This window comes from Narcine bancroftii, chromosome 11 (genome assembly GCF_036971445.1).
Source record: "Narcine bancroftii isolate sNarBan1 chromosome 11, sNarBan1.hap1, whole genome shotgun sequence".
Classification (NCBI taxonomy): Eukaryota; Metazoa; Chordata; class Chondrichthyes; order Torpediniformes; family Narcinidae; genus Narcine; species Narcine bancroftii.
The window spans coordinates 76,713,927-76,736,399 of NC_091479.1; the positions used below are offsets into that span (position 1 = coordinate 76,713,927).

Sequence of the window (22,473 nt, forward strand, 5' to 3'; positions counted from 1 at the left end):
ATCTCATTGTCGATCCTTGCATCTGATGAAATGGTGCAGCCGAGATAGGTAAACTGGTTGACCGTTTTGAGTTTTGTGTGCCCGATGGAGATGTGGGGGGGCTGGTAATCATGGTGGGGAGCTGGCTGATGGAGGACCTCAGTTTTCTTCAGGCTGACTTCCAGGCCAAACATTTTGGCAGTTTCCGCAAAGCAGGACGTCAAGCGCTGAAGAGCTGGCTCTGAATGGGCAACTAAAGTGGCATCGTCTGCAAAGAGTAGTTCACGGACAAGTTTCTCTTGTGTCTTGGTGTGAGCTTGCAGGCGCCTCAGATTGAAGAGACTGCCATCCGTGCGGTACCGGATGTAAACAGCGTCTTCATTGTTGGGGTCTTTCATGGCTTGGTTCAGCATCATGCTGAAGAAGATTGAAAAGAGGGTTGGTGCCAGAACACAGCCTTGCTTCACGCCATTGTTAATGGAGAAGGGTTCTGAGAGCTCATTGCTGTATCTGACCCGACCTTGTTGGTTTTCGTGCAGTTGGATAATCATGTTGAGGAACTTTGGGGGACATCCGATGCACTCTAGTATTTGCCAAAGCCCTTTCCTGCTCACGGTGTCGAAGGCTTTGGTGAGGTCAACAAAGGTCTGTATTATGCATTTTCTAACAACATAGAAGGAGGCCATTCAGCCTGTCAATTCCCTCACCCATCTCTTTATAACCTATTCTCTCATATATGCTCAGTTACATCCCCATGAGCCTTTCACCGGCCAAGTACACAGGTGATGATTTAGAGCAGCCCATTTACTTACCAACCAGCATGTTTAGAATGTGGGAGAAATCCAGACCATAGATGGGAAATCCCTGTGGTCAAAGGAAGTATGTGAAGCCTTCACACAGACAGCAGCTAGAGGTCAGAATAAAACTCAAGGTACTATAACTGAGAAACAGCTGCATGACCTGCAATGCTATACTGGTCAAATTCTAACCATCCTTTCAATGTCTGTTCATAAACTTGTTTCAACACTGGCACTTTATGGGTGCTGTCTGTCTTTTCAGAGGTACTAAATGGAAGAGCCATAACAGCACACCTACAATTGTATTCTGCTTGGAACTCCATGACTTGATCATGTAGATGTATTGTGATAGAAGGATTGCCGTTCTCCACCCAATGCTACTATGATAGTATTGGTGATTTGGGACCTAATGTTAATGATCGTGTCTTTTGATCTGTTAATAGGATTAAATGACCTGCATTGTAAAATCTAATAGTAATTCCCCATTCCACACACGATCCCGTCCATCCTTCCTTGTGTGTCCTTATTTGTAAACATTGTGTGTGAGATTTTGGGATATTAAAGAGATGGTTTCTCTTGCTCATCATCCATTTCAAGTATCATTATCACACTTACACCATAATGATACATCACATGCCATCTTCAACTTTGGTGTGGTTTTATAAAAAACTAAGAAAGTTTCACTTGCTATCCTATTCTTACATTCTTCATATGCACTTTGTTGCTCCACATGCACCTTACATCAGTTTTTAACAAATAATGCAAATGCATGAGTGCCTTTGTAAGATGCTCCTGACCCTACCTCCATTCAATGAATTAATTCCTTCTGCTCACGTATCACATTAATTTGATCTCCAAGATATTATTCACTTTAAAGAGTATGCGAGATGAACAATTCTTGAACACGTTCTTTAACACTGAGGCACCCAGCGTATCTAGCCAGAATATGTCTCAAAGGTTATAAAAAATAAACTTAGCTAAAATTGTTATATGTAGTGGTTTAGTAAAAAGTGAACACTGCTGCGCCTTGCCTCTGTGGTTTGCTGTGAATTGCACTCTTGCAGTGTGTGTAGGGGCCTTCAATTTACAAGATTTCACACTGTTGGCCACAGGAAAATGCAACAAAAATCAGTTTGGGTACTACAGACTCACTTAAAATGTGTGAATGTCAAAAGTAATCAGTGCGCTTCGACAAATTTGAAGAGAAATTGCCATCCTCATCACCAATATCTTTGCGTGGCGTCAAGATATGATACATTTTCAAAAATGGTAATATTCATTTACAAGAAAGTACACTTAAACTATTTAATGTTAAAAGTAAGTATTATACTAGTGAAGTTAGACTATATACTAAAACCTATTTACAATGTACTTCTACTGTTCACAGAAACAACTTGCAAACATGGAAGGCAAAACAAACAATATTTCAACATTAATTAGTGGAGAGTATTCCAAAGAACATCAATGAGCTAAAAGGAAGGGCATCCAATAGTCAAGATTCAAAACTACATTAACAACCTTGATGTTTTCCCAAATAGAAAATAAAGATAAGCCAGTAGATTCTATTTTCATTTTTGGAATATCATGGTAAACTCACTAATTTTAACAATGCAATTCACATCATCTATTGCAGATGATCATAGATAAAATTGACTGAGAGAAAGAATAAAACAGAACACTATGTGGCATCAACTTGCCTGATTAAATATCCCATCCACAAAACAAACATCTGCAAAATCTGATTTATAATTGCCATTAATGGATTATAATGTATTCAGGTATTAGAACCAGTTATTCTGAAGAAATATTCTTCCAATGAAAATATAGTTTATAAATTATGTACTTGCAAGTCTAGGGGTGAGATGACCATACTCATCTATCAAAGGTGTCAGTATATAAAGGACTATTAAAAGTTTTAAAAATTTTAAAAATAAAAGACAATTTAAAAGTTAATTGAAAGCTTTGAAATAACTTAATATTAACAGAAATTTTTTAAATAAAAAAAGCTTCTCTTTGCTTTCTAATCTATAGGGCCAGAATTCCAAGTGAGGTCAATGCATCTCTGCTTCAAATGCAAGATTTGACTTGGCCATATGGGTGATCCTCAAGAATGAGGGCTTAAGTAGGACTTGCACGGCCATAACCAGCAGTATTTGATCCAATGACTCCATAAAGATTCACTCCCAATGTCTCAATAAGCTTTCACTTGGGTTTGCATCTACTCCTGACTTTCAAACTTGAACCTCTTTTGCTTATGAAGAGTAAAATAATTCTGCCCAAGATACAGGAGCAAATCCTCAACCTTAATGTTATCTAGTGTTCGCTTCAATTTGGGATCGGCATAAAACTTAATCGTTTGTTTACAAGGAAACTAATACACTTTAATGATGCTTGTTCACACTTTTCTCTTCATAAGATTTTTCTGCTGTGAATCACCCAAACAGAGCATCTCTATGCTCCATCTGCTGTAATATAATTTAAAAATACTTAAATTTTTATTACAAAGAATAATGCTTGGCTTTCGAGGATAACCATCAAGGGTTACTTAGCTTAGCTTACATACTCACATTCATTTTGTGCCAATGCAAACACCACGAATGGAGCAATAAGTATTCATTTTATGGTTGTCCAAACTCTTAAGGTCCTGAACAAACACTCAATACAGAAAGTGAAATGCAAATGAAATCTCTTCACTTTTCTTCTCCAATTTATCCCACTGATACTATCTCAATATCAGTTTATTTGTTTTAAACTTAGATTAGTTACTCTTATCTTAAGTTTTATTTTGGCAATTATTTTTCAAGTATGGTTACCAAAATAAAACTAGTGCCAGCATGAATATGATATGCCCAATGATTTATTTAATTCTGTGCTTTCTCGACCATAATGATTTTGAAAGGAGGAGCATAAATTTGGCATCAAGTCAAATTTTCTGTTGTTTAAATATCAGGGACACATTGCATTATGAGTTATTAACATATGATCAGAACAGAAGGATTGCTGTTATGTTCAATCTTATGAGGTAGTCACAGATCAGAAATGTGCATTGGAGGATTTTAATTCAAGCATCCAAAAATGTCCCAATGTCATTCACTCCAATTGATTCCAATCTTTTCATCTCTCTCTCATGATATTCTTAATTTAACACAGTTTGGACCTGTGTTCGATTTAAGTTAAAGCTAAATTTTGGAATTACTTCTTACATTTTCTAAATATGTTTGTATTCCTCTCTGAGATATAGATTAAAAATTTTCAACGTAACTCCAAACAAATGATCCTGTATTGTTGAAAAGCCAGCATAATCTGAGGGACAGTGATTTTAATAGATATTCCTGGTACCTTAGCTAGGTTCAAGAAAGTTATCTCTTAATATTTGGCAGGATCATCATTCTCCCTTAAACTTTTATACCAGTGTAAGACTCACCTCGATGACATGAGTGGTAGTGCATTACCCAAGCATTTTCTGTAGTGGATTTTCAAACTGAGATCTGAAAAGTGACAGTTCTGATTTACTCAAAGAACAACTAGCTTTAGCTAACCACATTCGCCTTGAAATAATGATATATAAATGATCAACTCTGCAAGTGGATCATTTGTCTTTGCTTGATATGCGATCTCCTGAGACTTTGAATGTGCTCTTTGGTTGATATTTCCATAAAGGTCAGGGTTATAGTCATTCTCTGTTTTCTGCCCGTAGGATCATTACATAAAATTGCTGTTGGTTTTGTCACAGCTCACAGTTTGTTGTTCATAACAGTAGTTGGGAAGTCATCCAGACGAAAGCAGAGAAAATCTCATTTACTTTTCCTTTGGTCCCCAGCTCAGGTGAACAGACCTCTAGAGTTCAGAGATTCAGAAATAGTAGCTAACAGAGAACACACCAGGCACTGCTATCTGACCAGATGGTTTCACCATTCATAGACTGGATTGTAACTCGGATTCTGGAAGTGTGAGAGGGGGGCTTTATCGTTAATACTGGGTGGTGCACGGACATTGGGCTTCTGTCAACCTCCTGCTCTACTGCTTTAGAGCAAATCTTGATTAATTGCAGTTCCTGATATCTACCCTGAAATTTCTCATCAGTGATTCTTACCAGAGTTTATAACCCTCCTGATGCTAATTACAAACAGGCACTTTCAGAGATGCATGATGAGGTCAGTAAATGAGATAGGACCCAGCCCAATGCACTACAAATCTTAGTCAGAGACTCTAACTAGGGTTGTGCCAAGAAAACCCTACCACTAGCATGTTACCTGCTGTACCAGAGGTTCCAGCAAAATTGATTACTACTACACCAAGATAAGGAAGGCCTTCTTTCTTGAGAGCGCAATTTGGCAGGTCAGATCACCTGGCTGTGCTCCTTCTGCTTTCATATAGACAGACCTAAAGAGACCAGGAAAGCTATAAAGTGGTCGCAGGAGGTTGAAGAACGGTTGCAGGAATTCCTCGAATCAGAAGATTGAGCGGTGTTCAAAGACTCAGCCAAGGATCTGAATGATTACACTAGAGCTGTCACAAACTTTATCAAAACAGCTGTCAACTAGTGTATCCCCACCGAGTTGTTCAGGGTTTTCCCTAACCCAAAGCCCTGGATAAACAATGAAATCCAAAACCTGCTGAGAGCCAGATCACAGGCATTTAAGAGCAGAGATTCAGATCACGATAGAAGGAGTAGATCTTTCTTTGGCTTGGCTTCGCGGACGAAGATTTATGGAGGGGGTAAAAAGTCCACGTCAGCTGCAGGCTCGTTTGTGGCTGACCAGTCCGATGCGGGACAGGCAGACACGATTGCAGCGGTTGCAAGGGAAAATTGGTTGGTTGGGGTTGGGTGTTGGGTTTTTCCTCCTTTGCCTTTTGTCAGTGAGGTGGGCTCTGCGGTCTTCTTCAAAGGAGGCTGCTGCCCGCCAAACTGTGAGGCGCCAAGATGCACGGTTTGAGGCGTTATCAGCCCACTGGCGGTGGTCAATGTGGCAGGCACCAAGAGATTTCTTTAGGCAGTCCTTGTACCTTTTCTTTGGTGCACCTCTGTCACGGTGGCCAGTGGAGAGCTCGCCATATAATACGATCTTGGGAAGGCGATGGTCCTCCATTCTGGAGACGTGACCCATCCAGCGCAGCTGAATCTTCAGCAGCGTGGACTCGATGCTGTCGACCTCTGCCATCTCGAGTACCTCGACGTTAGGGGTGTGAGCGCTCCAATGGATGTTGAGGATGGAGCGGAGACAACGCTGGTGGAAGCGTTCTAGGAGCCGTAGGTGGTGCCGGTAGAGGACCCATGATTCGGAGCCGAACAGGAGTGTGGGTATGACAACGGCTCTGTATACGCTTATCTTTGTGAGGTTTTTCAGTTGGTTGTTTTTCCAGACTCTTTTGTGTAGTCTTCCAAAGGCGCTATTTGCCTTGGCGAGTCTGTTGTCTATCTCATTGTCGATCCTTGCATCTGATGAAATGGTGCAGCCGAGATAGGTAAACTGGTTGACCGTTTTGAGTTTTGTGTGCCCGATGGAGATGTGGGGGGGCTGGTAGTCATGGTGGGGAGCTGGCTGATGGAGGACCTCAGTTTTCTTCAGGCTGACTTCCAGGCCAAACATTTTGGCAGTTTCCGCAAAGCAGGACGTCAAGCGCTGAAGAGCTGGCTCTGAATGGGCAACTAAAGCGGCATCATCTGCAAAGAGTAGTTCACGGACAAGTTTCTCTTGTGTCTTGGTGTGAGCTTGCAGGCGCCTCAGATTGAAGAGACTGCCAGCCGTGCGGTACCGGATGTAAACAGCGTCTTCATTGTTGGGGTCTTTCATGGCTTGGTTCAGCATCATGCTGAAGAAGATTGAAAAGAGGGTTGGTGCGAGAACACAGCCTTGCTTCACGCCATTGTTAATGGAGAAGGGTTCAGAGAGCTCATTGCTGTATCTGACCCGACCTTGTTGGTTTTCGTGCAGTTGGATAATCATGTTGAGGAACTTTGGGGGACATCCGATGCGCTCTAGTATTTGCTCTAGTATATAGAAGGAGTAGATATGACCTAAGGAAAGCCATCTTTCGGGCAAAGTGGAGTTTCTGGACAAAAATGGAAATCGCGAGGGATACCCAACAGCTGTGACAGGGACTAAATGACATAACCTACTACAAAACAAAATCCGATGCAGTAGGAGACAGCAAAGCTTCACTCCCTCACAAACTCAATGCATTCTATGCCTGATTTGACCTCGAACAAGAAAAAACCACTACTGCACACCCCATGTCCCCTGATGATCCTTTGCTATCCATATCCGAGGATGACATGCAGGCTGCCTTCAGAAGGAATCTGATAAAAGCATCCAGTCCAGACGGAGTATCTGGCCGAGTGTTAAAACTGTGCTGACCAACTTACCAACATATTCACGGATATCTTCAACATCTCACTCCAGCAGGGCATGATACTCACCTGTTTTAAACAAACAACAATCATACCAGTGCCCATGAAGAGTGTGGTAACCTGCCTAAATGACTATCAACCAGTGGCACTCACATCAATAGTGATGAAGTGTTTTGGAAGGCTGGTATTGAAGCATATCGGTTCCTGTCTGAGCGGTGACATGCATTTGTTCCAATTTGCCCATTGTAGCAACAGATCTTCAGAGGATGCTATCTCACTGGCCTATACAAAGCCACCAGAACACCTGGACTGCAAAGATACATAGATGCTCTCTATTGACATCAGTTCGGCATTTAACACCATCATCCCCTCAAAACTGATCAACAAACTCCAAGACATGGGACAACACTCCGCTATTTAATTGGATCCTTGATTTCTTCACCCACAGATCACAATCAGTGAGGATTGGTAAGAACATCACCTCGACAATCTCCATCAGAACTGGAGTACCACAAGGCTGTATTCTTAGTCCCCTGCTCTACTTGCTTTACACCCATGAGACAGCTACAGAGAGTACCATCAATCATCAAGGATCCACACCACCCAGCACATGTTCTGTTCTCACTGCGACCATCAGGAAAAGGTCTAGGTGCCACAAGACTCGCACCACCAGCTTCAGGAACAGCTGCTACCCCTTCACTCCTCAATGACAAACTCAATCAGAGATTCAATTAAGGTCTCTTACTTTTGCACTTAATTGTTTTTTTTTCTCCTCTCTGTATTTCAATCAGTTGTTTACATTTGTTTATTTGGTTACATGTGCACACTGTGTACAGTTTTTTTTGCACCACCAGTAAAGTGGTAATTCTCCCTGGCCCACCGGAAAAAAAGAATCTCAGGGTTGTATGTGATGTTTATACAATCTAACAATAAATCAGAGACCTTCACATTAGGAACTCTTGGCTATAGCCATGGAGTGTCTTCAAGGATCACTTGAACAAAGATAGTGCCTTTCCAAGTACTGTTTTTGGCCAGCCAGTCAGGTCCCTCTTTCCTATCCTATGTAGCAGAGAACACTGCCTAGAAAGTGACAATGTTGGTTTCAGAATGGTACTATGTAGGGAAACAGTTGCATTTTAAACTTTTACGAACAACATAAAGGTGACTGTATTGCTGTTTTGTCAAAGATAGCCTGCAGCTATTTCTAATGCACCTCCTTGTTGCCTACTTTGCAAATTAGCAGAAATTTAAACACCTGGTCCTTCTCCAACTTCATTTCTGTTTCATTTTTTTGATTTATGCAGCACTTTACCATGCTCTTCCATGCTCTGCCAACTGATGTATCCTGTTGGCTCAGTCTGGAATTTCTGTTCATCCAACTAATTTCACCAATTTACATCAATTTTTCAAATCCAAGATGATAAGAAATTAGAATTGATAATGGTCCCAATCGCATACTCAAAGATAATTAGTGTTCTTTCCACATCTTCCCCCTCTCATTGTAACCTTTGCTAGCAGAGATCTGCAAACTAATTTTTGAGGTAAACTATTGGGCCTCCATTTAACAAATTCTCATTCATGTTTTCAACCCTGGAAACCTAAATCCACCACCCCCCCCCCCCCCCCCCCCGCAATCTCCAAAATATCTATTCTGTCTAAAAGCAGAGGTGAAGTGTTGCCAGAGCTCACCGGAATGCTGCTCCAGGCACCTCCTTATTGCCATTTTTGGTGAGCTCCAGCAGCCAAAAAATTAACATTGCACCCCTGTCTAAAAGTGTGCATCCCTAATTTCAATCATTCATTATTAATAGTTAAACTTACAAATGCCATGGTCCTAAGATCTGGAATTCAATTCCTAAACCTCTTGACCTCACCATCATTTTTTACTTTCTTAAAGATGACCCCTTTCTGCCCCAATATATCCTCGTGCGGCTTTGTTCTGTTTGATAACATTCCTTTGAGGTGCCTTGGGATATGCCTCGAAATGTTCTAAGTACCTCATAAATACAAAACATTGTTGCTGTACGGGGGATTAGAACAGAGGAGAGAAAACATGCAAAGCACTTGAGAAATAAACATCGCATTAGGGAAATGTGAGAAATCCAATGTATTGTGAGGCAACAAACTAAGTTTAAAAAAGCCCTTGGTTCAGGAATAATGAAATATATTTTATTTAATTATCTGTGATATATTGATATAAAGAGAGTAAATGAATTATACAGTAAAAACAAAAATAAACAACTCCTCTCCTAAATTTCACATTAATAGTGGCTAATGTATGAAGTAAAAGTTGAATTGGAATACACCTGTGAACAGAGACTCCATGGGTCAGTCTTAAGGTCTTGTGAAATAATCAGTCGCAATGGATCTGAATCCTAGCAGATTGGTGTCAAATGTTGAGATCTATGAGCTCCAAATAGGAGGATACTAGATAACTATAATGAATAGTTGACAGCTATTTTGACTAACTTTGACCTGTCTTATTTCATATTGGCATCTTATCAGTAAAAAAAAATCATTGTTCAACTGTTATAAAAATATTGGAAAGTACCTTCCAGGTATTCAGTGCCTGTGGCAATTAAAAACTGGGTATAGTCAAAAAATGATAATCTTGGCTCAAACATTTCACAATCTTGTGGAATTACTGTTCAAATCAACCAATCTAATCAGAAAAACTAATCTGGAAAAAAATTAACACCATTACAAACAAACAAACTTATTGTACAAAATGTTCTAAGATAATCTTATCAACACAATCAATTCTTCAAAATTCTAGAAATTTAAGTATATGTTTGCTGAGTCCATTTGAATACTTATAAAGGACTATTTGACTGATTTGAAATCAGTAGTTAGAATAGAGCAGCTTTGTGGCAAGTCACAGACCAATAACATTGTCCAGAGCATTATATAGCCAGCATAAGTTAAGGTAGGATTTGAGGTTTAAGGTAGTAGCACAGGTATGTGCTTATTACATTACTAGGTATTTGTTCTCCAATATGATGATAACTGAAGAACAACTATCTAGAAATGTATGAGCACATAATAGCCAAAAAAACTTTTTCTATCACCTTTAATATTTAATGTATAGCTATCATTCAAAATGCCAATAATTCACTCCTGCAAATAAAAGCCAAAGAGATTGATTCTGCAGTTCAGTCAATTACCCATCTCTAAAAATGGAAGAGCTACAAAAGACTGAAGTAACATAAATATAATTTATGTAATTTTCCCCATGTTTCTAAGGCTTTTCTTTTAACTCATGTTGTGGCAAATGAGAAAGTCCTCTGGAAATCTTTAATTAGTGCATGGATCCAAGTTGTTGCTCCAAACATAGTGAATAAAATTCTCATTTTACTGTATAGATGCAAGACCGGATACAGAGAAAAATGAGAGGAAAATACATCTATTTATGAAGCTACAGTCAATGGTGTAAAGAAATTATCTATTCTCAACTATCTGTGTTTTCTCCAAATGATAAACTATTAAACAGAAAAATAAAAATGATTCTGATATTTACGGTTTGATTTGGTTTAAATAAAAATCCTGAAGATGGTAAATATTTTCCACAATATACTCATTGGGGGTTCAAGAGTTCATAATTCACAATTCTTCAATTGGCCACTAAATTGAGTAATATGCATATCCTTCATTTTTCTGAATTCCATACTGTCCTTTTTGTTAGATGAGATAGAAGTAATGCAATGAGATTTATTTTTAAGCATTAAGTGTGCACAATTCATATCAGAATTGATATAGTTGGGCTGAATCAAATGAAAGATACACTTTCTTATTTTGCAGTGGATATAAAGCAAAATAGTAAAAACGTGTTCTCGATCACTTGGTTATGCACAGTAAACAGCAGAAAGTCCATATTTTATTTATCAGAAAACATATGATTGGATTAATTGGAGTAACAATATTAATCAAAACTCCAACTAGTCACCAAATCAAAGTCATCAAACTGCAGCAGTAACGACAATGTATATTTTTGCTACAAAAGCATTGGTGACTCCATGTCGTATAAGCTTCATCTCAACGGTGAGAAGAAAATCCCTGGGTTCTGTGATTTGGCGATGCACAAATACAATTCCATTGTGGGTATTCAGTTCCTGCGTGTTAAAATAGTTGTCCTCGTTGCCATGGGTGATGGAAAGGAAAATGTTATCTCCAGGAACAGCATGAGAGGGCCCGAATCGGAAGACATTGGTGGGCACTTGGATGTTGGTGGGGAAAGTGAGGTAATAGTAGGTTATTCTTAAAGGCAGACTTTGGCACTCCTTATTCTCATTGCAAGGCAAGCGCTCACAGCGACTGGAAGAAAGTGAGAGAGGAAAGAGGGGGGTTAATGAACATAAGCAAAGCCAGCAGGTCAGCGTAGCAGAAAATAAAAGAATTACCTGCGTAGTGGGGCGTATTTCTCCCCCTCATCCATCGCCACCTCAACAGAAGAGGTTCTCCCACTGATCCACTATAACTTTCAAAGAGCCATAGAAAGCCCCGAAATTTGACAGATAAGCAAGAGAACAGCCACAACAATTCACTTCTTGTTCCCATTCAGATTCTTAGATTTTAATCATTTCAATCTTAATCGTTAGCTATCTATTCAGTGAGGTGGTGCATTGGGGAATCTTCTCAAGTTTCCTCACATTCCCACCTTAACAGTAGAACAACCTCACTTTCCCCACCACGAGGCCTTGAAAAACAGTAGAAGCGTCCCATCATTCTTGCTGCAAATCTTCCACCATGATTGAAGCAAATCAGAAGGAAGTACCTCACAGTGAATCATTCTGTCACCCATTCATATGTTGAGTTTGGACTTTAAAAATAAATATATTCTTATTCCCATTTTGTTAACAACATAACTTGTTGAGAGTGAACATTGAGTTAAGATACTTTGCAAAAATATTACTGTTGAATTAATTGAGAGCCATAAATTTTACAGTAAACCAGAGAAAACCTAATAAGGAATATAACCAGCAAATCTACTTGGAAACTCAAAGATAAGCTCAATGAACTACTGACTATAGCCTAGAGCAAGGCAGTGGAAAGCAAAGGGTTAATCCATAGTTATACTTATATGATCATATTTGATGAGGTTCATCAGCCTCCTAGGAAGATGCCAGAGAAGGAAGTTTACAGGAGTTCAAAGTATATGACAGTAGGGAATGCAAGTCTCAGTTCAAGAAGAAACATATTTAGATTATGAGGGAAAAGATAATTCATTTTCCAGCACTTATCAATTTACAGAAGAATGATGAACTCTTTAGGGCAGGACACCATTCATTAACTGAACATTCACTGGAATGAGGAAATGACAGTTTTAGTCTACAAGATAAACTAGATTAAATGGGTTGAAGTACTCCTGATGTGCATTGATTGTCTCACTGCACAAAAATACCAATGTTTAGGGAGGCACAGATCAGTCAAGAGTGCCTCCCTCCAAGATAAGTGCTCCAGATTAAAATCCCAGAATTACCTTGCCTTTATATTTTACAACTTTGTTGTTCCAGAGCCCAACTGTAAAAGGACATGCTTAACAGACAAAGAAATACGGGAACAGATAAATGCTCTCTGCTTATCTCCTCTGGACTGATCAGTGACATTGGTTGGCCTAAACACTCTCAATTCCCTGTTTCTGTCATAGTATCTTTTCCACACATTATCCTGAAAGCCGCTTTACACACACACACACACACACACACTCTATATACAATACAATAATTTAAATTATTTTGTATCAATCTGTTGCTTCAACTTTTAAATATTAAATTTTATATTTAAACATATAGCACAGTAACAGGCCATTTCGGCCCATGAGTTTGTGCTGCCCCAATACACCCTGTTAAATTTTGAGCAGTGGGGAGAAACTGGATTCCCTGGGGAAAACCCATGCAAACACAAGAAGGACATACAAACTCTTTACAGACAGTGCGGGATTTGAACCCCAGTTCCGATCACTGGCGCTGCTAGGGCGTTGTGCTAACCACTTTGCCAATCGTGCCACCCCAACTTGATAATGAGAAGAATAACACATTAATACATAAATAGATCCAGCAGCAAGCAAGGTCAACATTCTGATAAATGGAAGATTAGAAGTAGATACCAGCAGTTAAAGAACAATAAAACCAAAATATAATGTAATTAAAAACGTTTAAGCCTGTCCAACTAAGCAAAATGTTTTGAATGAATGAAACAGATATTGAAGCAGTTTAAATGAAGATATGCAATGAAAGAGGTCAAAAGCACAAAGTGTAAACAGTCATAACATTTTTGTCAATGACCCAAGAGTACCAAAAAAGATGTTACATCCCTTCTACAAATATTATCTTGGACTTAGTCCAACAATGGGGTTAAAGTTTTCTTAAATAGTTAAGCCCACAACCTCCACTGCACAACTGATAATAAAAACATGGTATCATAGTCAAGGTCAAAATGTTCCACCAAAATTTCTGTGGCACCCCACATTCATATCTTATGATCTAACAACTTTTCCCAAAAAATGAATGATATTGCATTTGTAATATGAAGTTTCTAAAGTGGAGCAGTTTTGGGGCCAGTTTCCCCTATTATTCTCAAATAAACTGTTGTATGAGGTGAGGATGTAATCATTTTAAGTGAAATGAGTAAATGAACTGAAGTGGAACACTTAACCTTTCATGCAATGAGATCCTGACAGATTTGCAATTCAACTTGTTCTTGAGGTGCAAGAAATCCCATAACAAATGAAAGAGGAATTTCACGGATTCTTATGAAGGGCAGCAAATTGCTCCAACAGATAACTGCCTAAACAGTGAAGACAAAGATCCACCTTGTATGATTTATGAGCTAAAATCACAACATTTTAACTAAAATTTCATTTTGTATTTTTTCCCCAACAATTTGGAACAATGCCATTAGAAAATGAAAAAAAAATCCATTTCTACCTTGAAGGGGCATGCTTCGCAAACACACTGATAGAAACCTCCCAGTGCATGACGGAAATTTTCAAAATACTCAGACTGAGGTTAACAAAATGATTACTCACAGCCAAAATATTAACTTCAGGTACATATTTTTCATTTAGGTTCATGCCTTCTTGTATTAAAAAAGAAAATCAAACATAAAACAAAAACTCTGAAGACTTTTTAACATAGTAACTAATGGACTTTTTAAAAAATACATACAAAACATATTACTCATTGTTGGTAATTTGTTACTAAAATGAGATAAATTTCTAGAGAGATTCTAGAGAGTATCTGTAGAGAAATTCCATAAGTTTGGTTGTGCATGTTGCGGTATTGAGAGGAAAAGAGAAAAGTAGTAAATGAGAAATTTGTCGCTTCTTAAATGGGGCCCTTAATCATTGTGAATCATTTTTGCTCATCTTCACTAACATGAATCTTGGGCCTCATCTGAAACCTCAAAAGAGACTACAAATTTCTGCTGGTAGCCTTTTTTAAGGCTGATGGATATGTTAAAAAAATAGCAGAATTGAGTCAGGATAGGTTTTCACAATTGGTTTTCACCCTCTTCTGCTGCTCTAAACGTGCCCTACAAATAGCAACAATGCCCAGACAGATCCCCTGTGAGAAATTGAATACATATTCTATGCAGCACTATGCCATTTAGATGGCATACAGATTCATGTGCTAAAACTGGACTTTCCTAGTTCTTATCAGGAGATGCATGAACTTGCTCCTCGATAGCCACAGGAAAAAGGCTGCCACAGAGGTGACTGAAAATGTAAGGGATCAATTGGGACAGGTATATCAAAACATCCCTGATGCAATAGTCTAACCCACTTGACCTTTATGCCCCAAATGGCTCCAAGCTCTTCTGAGGGTTGTACTGATCAAAGGACCAGTAATTGCCAAATGCACCTTTGAGCTATTTGAACAAAAATCCTGTAAATAGTGAAAGGAATACCACTGATGTACAGTGGCATATCTAGGGAAAATACCCCCTTATGGTAAGCACTGAAATTGCTTCCTTCCCCCATTAAAATTTACTAGCACAATTTGTAGCGAGTGTGGGAAAATCACACCCTCAATGAAGCAAACGTGTCCAATTTTTAGACAAACGTGGGAAGATCGCAGCAGAGATGAACACACATACATCAAACTGGGTAGATTTAACAATCAAAGGAAACCAATACAATACCCGTCACCCCTTGACCCAGTGCAGGCATGGCTCTATGCTGCTGGTATTAAGGACACTAATTAAGTGCTCTCAATACTTTTACAGAGTGCACATCTTACCAACAATTTCTCTAGCTCTGTTCCACAGTTCTTGCCTAGAGTGAAGCAGGGTGATCCTAAGATGGCAAAGAGGGTGATTCGAGCACACATGATGCACTTTGTATTGTTGGAGGGCTTGGTTGGGGGGTCGGGTCCAGCCCAGGTCATTTGCAGAGATCCAATGGCTCGGTGTCAGCAAGGTTATGCCAATTACAGCAGTCAAGGATCCAAGGCCAAGTACAGGCAGGCTGGGGTGTACAGCCCAGGTAATTTACAAGGAGATAATGGCTTGGTGCCATCAAGGTTAAGCTAATTGCAAAGGCCAATGGCCCATGGCCAAGTTCAAAGGCCTTTAAATTGGCCAACGGCAAGGTGTGCACTAATGAGTCGGGCGGGGCTAATCCTTGATTGGCAGGTGGTGTGCCTTCCGACCAGTTAGTGGGCAATGGGCAGTGCTGTCATGTGCTGCCATACCCTTCACAATACAGTAATGAAATGGTAATTCTTCAGGTTATAGTATATTACCCTTTTCACACAATTCATGTTTTAAAGATGATACACGGTGGTATAATACATTTTCCAGTAATATAAGAGAGTTTATAGTGAGCATTGGAAACAGGATCCCTGTGAATTTCAAGTGAGTGCAAGTAATAGGGCCAATGTTTAGTTCCAAGAGTAACAGCCCAATTAGTCAGGGAAACGTGAACGAGGTCCTCAAAGAGTTTGGAGGGAATCCTGTAAAAGTCACTTTTCAACCGTATGCCAAACAATTAGCGGTTTACGGAGTTTTGTTATAATTCTTGCAAACAGCAAGGGAACTAAAGTCACACAGAAGACTGCAGATGCTCTAATTTTTTATCAAAGTACAATTTACTGGAAGAACTCAGTGGGTCAAGCATCAGTAGGAGAAAAATAATTGTCGACATTTTGAGCTGAAATGCTATCAAGACTCAAGCCTTAACACTGAAAGATCTTGTTCTCTTTCAATGGGTAAACTGATTATCAAGGAGTCTAGATTTAAATAAGCCAAATGCAAAAAATTATTTGAAACCTGCCTCTTGGCTTCACTTTTTCTTTGAAATTGGTTTTTAATTTGCTTTCTATATTGTTTTTGGTTTCTTGTATTTCTCAAAATTCCATTATATCCACATAATTTTAAAAGTTATACTTTTAGCAAATTCTCCACCTTTTTAAATTGAAGAGTGTGCCAAAAGATAGTGACACACAGCTCGATCCTGGGGCAGTCAAGCGTCATCGGGAGTTAGATGCAGGGGGGAGTTGCAGGGGCAGGGCTAGGATCGGGAGGCAAGGTGAGGACAGTGGCATGCCCCTTCAAGTGGTACCCAGGGCATGTGCCCTGGCTGCCATACCCTAGATACACCTATACTGATGCAATTCCCATTATCCTAGCCTCTGAACACTGAATGACATCGTGGTACAGAACTATCTAATTCCTACTTCTATTGTTTTGTGTGAGTAATCGGCAAAATTCTTAGATCACACAGAAGTTCCAATTTAGACATAACATATAGAAAATTTGCAGTAAGACCTATAATGCGATCAGGATGTGATTGTCACTGAGAAACATCAGTTGCAGTAAGGAGCTTGCATCAATTTTTTGATGGGCACAGCTTTACATGGAAATGAACTAACTCAGGCAATTGTGTCTTTATGCACAAGAAAGATAAAGATGAATGGATCCAATTTCTAAGCTAAATTGTTTCTCTCAGCCTCATTCCTTCCACTTCTGGTGGAACGTTAATATATGTGCATGTCAGATTCAGGTACATATTTTTGCATTGTGTTAAGTGAGGGAGCCATGCCAGAACTTGTATGCATCAGAGTAATTTGCAGATATTTTCATCAAGTAAAACCAATCCAGGATTATCCCATGAAGTTTCAGGCCAATAATTGAGCAAATAAAAAGGAATTCAACAGCGCAGTACCAATAATTGAGCCAAGTTTAAAATCACTCTCTTACATATGAAATGCCTAGAGCTGGATAGTTAAATTAACAATTTAATCGAGTGCTCCCATTATGATCTCGTCTATATTGGAGAGACTAGACAAAGACAGAGAGATCACTTCATTGAGCGCCTCTGTCCGCTGCAATAGGGGGATCTCCCTGTCGCCACCCATTTCAATTTCCTGCCTCATTCCCTCGCTGACATGTCTGTCTATGGTCTCATGCACTGCCAACTGGGCACCCTCCATCAACTTCTCTGGTTTCCATTTCACACATTTCCCCCCCTCCCCCCACCTCATCTCTTTCTATGTCTCCTTTCCTCTAGCTCTGACTCTCTTTCTCTTTGACTCCTTTCTCCCAGTTCTGTTTCACAGAGCCAAAAACATCCCCCATTCCCCAATCAATTCTCACCTTTCTTTGTTCATGTCCTCCTATCTAATGAACACCTTTTGTCTGTTGGTCTGTTCTCCTCCACCTGCCCATTCTTCTTTTCTCCCAAGCCTTTTAATTCAGGTTCCTGTCTGCTTTTTACTCATACCTTGAAGATGGGCTTAGGCCCAAAATGTGGGCTATAATTATATCTTTACCTCCTATGGACACTGTGAGACCTGCTGAGATCCTCCAGCATTTCTGTGTTTTTACTACCATCACAGCATTTGCAGACTTTCGTGTTTCACTCTAACAATTTAATCTGTAGACTGAAGCACAGATTTAAGGCGAGAACTCAAGTTCATGTTGTGTTCTTTTGATTCATTAACCTAAAAATACAACTGTCAGTAAAACCTGATTTTTGCATGAAGCATAGAGACTTAAGATTTACTTAATTATCAATACATGATCTACAGTACATTATACTCTTATATAATTTAGCAAGAAGGAAGATAATAGTCTTGTTTTAACTGATAATCACTAGTTTTAACCAATGTGACCTGGTCCATATCCAAAGCTAAAATAAATGTTACCCTGTCTGAAGACATGCATAAAAAGCATGAGCCATATAAGTATTAGGAGAACATGACAGAATCTCTATCTGGATAGCAATTGGTAGATTCTGTTATTAACAGCTTGGAAATATTAAAAAAAAAAATTACTTACACGTCTCCAGACTTTCGATAGTTATTTGGGCAGTTAAGCGTTAGGCAGCGGAAACCTCCCTGGACATTGAAGCAAGTCTCTGTGCCTGAGCAGTTATGTGTCCCTGTGATGCATTCATCAATGTCTGAAAAAGGACACAAAGGCATGATTTTGGTAGTGTCAACACCTAACGGAAGCCGAACGTCATCAGAGCACTTAAAAACACAATAATGGAGGAACTCAGCAGGTCAAACAACAAACTTTATGTTTCGGGCTTGAGTCCTTCATCAAGGATATGAGCAAAATATAGGTAGGCACCGGAATAAAATGGAGGTGGGAGGAAGCAGTGGGTAATAGGTGGATGGGGAGGGAAAGCACAAGAGAAAATGGGGGGGGGGGGGAGAAATAGCACTGTGAATAGAGAGGGAAGAGGGTGGAAAGCTGGAGGGAAGGAGACAGAGGGATAGGGAAGAGAGGGAGAGAGAGGATTGGTCTAGCAGAAGCAGGAGAAGTTGATGTTAATGCCATCTGGTTGGAGAGTGTCCAGATGGAATATTTGGTGTTGCTACTCCAATTTACCTGCCTAGTTTGGCAGTGCACGGAGCCATGGACAAACATGTCGGTGCAGGAAGGGGGCACAGAATTGGTTGGTCACTGGGAGATCTCCGCCATTGCTGCGGATAGAGCAGAGATGTGACCTGTCTCTCTGATGAAGGAAAGGCCACAAAGGGAGCACTGAGTGCAGTAACTGACTCCCGCAGGTTTACAAGTGAAGTGTTGCTTCACTTGAAAGGACCCATATGGGCCCCATATGGTGGTGAGGGAGAAGATGTGGCCTCAAGTGTGACAATTCCTGCAGTTGCAAGGAAAGTTAGTTACAAGGGGATGATTAGTGGGAAGGGATGAGTTGATGAGGGAGTCATGGAGGCAGAGAGGGGAAAATTTATCTGGTGATGGGATCATGTAGGTGACAGGGCAGATGTGCAGGAAATAGAGGAGATATGAGTAAGGGCTTTACTTTTGAATTTACTTATGAATCTACGGGAGTTATCTACTGCTTCTGGTGCTCCCGTTGTAGTCTTTACTGCATTGGAGAGACTGGACACAGACTGGAAGATTGTATCGCTCTGTCTGCATCAATAGCAGGCACAACTAATAGTACATCTGGGCACTCTCCAATCAGATGGCATTAACATTGACTTCTCCAATTTCTGCTAGAACACTTCCCATTACCGCTCTCTTCCTTATCTCTGTCTCTTTTCATCCAGCTTTCCACCCCTTCCCATTCACAGAGCTATCCCCCCACCCCTGTTTTCCCTTGTGCCATCCCTCCCTTATCACCTATTGTCTGTGGGCCTGTTCTCCTCCCCCGACCCTTACCCACTATTTTATTTTTAAACCCCACCATTTAAATTTTAAATTTTGCATTGGTTATGCTATATAATGTATGCTGTTTGACCTACTGAGTTTCTCCTGCATTGGGTTTTTACTTCAATCACTACATCTGCAGACTTTTGTGTTTCATTTCATTCGAGCACATGCACTGTTGATCCCCAATGTGAGTGCTCTGATTTCTAAAAAATTCTTATTCGTAACACTGGACAACGAAGATGTTTCTTCCTGAACACTTTTGTGAGCATTTTATGGATTTTGGGCTGCTGATCACGAAAATCACCTTACATTTGCCTATCACATACAATTTTTTTTAGCTATAACCTACTTTTGTGTCATATTTTAAGACTCCTTCAAGCATACAAAACCATGAAATGCAACATGTCATGGAAAATTCATTATCTGCATTCTTACTTGGACCTTCTTCCTTGCTGACCTTGATGCAGTCAGTGACAAACATGATGAAAAGTTTCAGCAGGAGATTGTGATCATGGAAAAGTGGTATCAGGGCAACTGGAATCCATCAATGCTACTGACTATTGTTGGACACTGATACAAGAGGCATCAGATGCTGAGTACAAATGAAAATCAGGGGCAAAACATTTTTAGGTCAGTTGAACTAATGTGATTAAACATGCCAAAGTTTATAATAGTTAATTTTATGTTTCTCCAACTTCCTATGTAATACAGCAAATCTGAAATTATCTGTGTTCAGCTTGAAGTTTTTTTTAATCATAACACACAATTTTTTTTCAGGAAGAAAACCTTTTGTTGTATTCCCTTAGAAAAGGTGACTTACAATATTAGAAATGGGTATGGTATATACTTAAAAATATGGAAACTGTATTTAGATATTATGGGTTTGGATATCTAATGTTTTCTCTTCTACACCCCACCACCACTTTTTAAAAACTCTTAATGGTTGAACCTTATAATGTTGGTTTAATTCGACTGTTTTATTAATATCCTGTTTTTCTGTGGTGCGCTGAGGTAACAGCAAGCAAGCACAAAACTCAAAAGACTGAACAACAGGCTTTATTCAGGTAAAAGTCTGAACATGCTTCGGTGGTTCCTGTGTGACTGGCTCAAGAGGGGCCGGCTCAGGTCTATATTTAGGTTGGCTGATTGACAGCTGGCCAGGTGGAGTCAGCCCCCTAGGGGGTCTATTCAGGTTGGCTGATTGACTGCCGGCCAGGTGGAGTCAGCCCTTAGGTAGTCTTTCTACAGGTACAAAGATCACCCCCTGCAGTAGGCTGGTGGTCGTATCCCCACACTTTCTTTTTAGGAGGGTGTGGGGGGTAGTTATCACAGTAGCTTTGCATATATATCTGTATTCTTTTTTCTTTTATACTTTTTTCACTCTTCTCACCTTTATGTACTGTACAACCATTTATTTTTTATTCTATTTTGCTAATTATAAGTATCATTTGGATACAATTCTATTATATTGTACTGTATACAAAAATAGAAATAAAATTTAAGTAAAAGAGAAAAGTTTTTGAAAAAATGTGTTGTCCAGTATAATTTTTAAGTTAAGCCTACGGTCAGTGGGGCGCCTACGGTCAGTGAGGCGCCAACTAACAAGACAAGTATGCACATTTTGGCTCTTATATGCCCTGTATCCCTGTTATAGTTTGTCAAATATAGCTTAATGTGTGTAAGTTTTGTATTTAAAAAAAAATTTTGATTGTATGTGCAGATGGACGTAAGTCACATAGGTTGCAAGTCAGGAAGTACCTTTATTTGAATTTTTAGCCTCCACTTGGAGATTAGCCACATCATTTCAAACTTTAATATTTCAGTGGATAATAACCATAGAACTGCAGGTACAAGAAAAAATTCCCAGGAGATCCCAGTAAAATTGACTTCCTCATCTAAATAAATAGGCCAGTATTTTAGCATTAATACATTTAAACATTACAAATCTTTGTAATGTTATTATTGGAATGTCTGTCATGATAAATTCAATGCAACATACTAATATGCTATATATCTGACCAGTCACTTTCTATACTGAGTTCCTGATTCAATCATTCCTTATCTCATTAGATTATATCCTGGAACATTAACCCATTTTTTCCTTTATCAGCTCTGTTATTCAAGTTTACTTTTCTGCTAAAATTAATCCTGGTCACATTGAGCTATTTTACTGGTGTTAGAAATTGAAAATGTTTTGTTTCTCCTGCAATAAAATGTAACAGAGACCATTTCTGAGTAGTTTTATGTTACTGCGGAAATAGAGTTGTGCACTTCTGGATTGACGCACTTGTATGTCATTCCAAGTGTAGCATTCCTCTGGAACTTAGACAGGAGCCAATTATGTTTTTTTTGTTAGACTTTGTGTGATTTTACTGGTCTGAAAAATGTCCAACATCTCGGCATTGGTCATTCACACATGAGCGACTAAAACTCGAAATCGCCATTTCCTTACGCAAGTTTAGACAGCATACCAGAAGTGCAGTAATTTAAGAGATCGGACTTGCAATTTGCATCATCAATACATGCTATTCATTAGGCCATTGTTCACGGAATGTCTGCAGTTAACTTTAGACTGCAAGCGTTCCAGGAAATTTACTAGAAGGCACCCTCATTCCCATTTTGACCTTTTTACACAACATGCATTCTGGGAAAATGGCAATAATTTCCTGAAACAACCAAACAGCCATGGATTGGGACTCCTGTTCCCTCACTAGGACA

General features: G+C 39.4%; 2 protein-coding genes across 4 annotated transcripts in view; one reads left to right on the top strand and one right to left on the bottom strand.

Annotated features, from left to right (window-relative positions):
* Nucleotides 1-22,473, top strand: part of LOC138745947 (structural maintenance of chromosomes protein 1B-like) — a 299,213-nt gene that overhangs the window by 95,030 nt on the left and 181,710 nt on the right. The window lies entirely within an intron of this gene.
* Nucleotides 1-22,473, bottom strand: part of fbln1 (fibulin 1) — a 104,878-nt gene that overhangs the window by 23,079 nt on the left and 59,326 nt on the right. For 2 of the 3 annotated variants that reach the window (XM_069903529.1, XM_069903526.1), the window contains one exon: nt 18,406-18,529. In XM_069903529.1, coding sequence (XP_069759630.1) covers nt 18,406-18,529 — 124 coding nt within the window. Of the gene's footprint in view, nt 1-9,275; nt 11,440-18,405; nt 18,530-22,473 lie in introns of those variants that run through there. The other variant, XM_069903527.1, reaches the window with a different exon arrangement.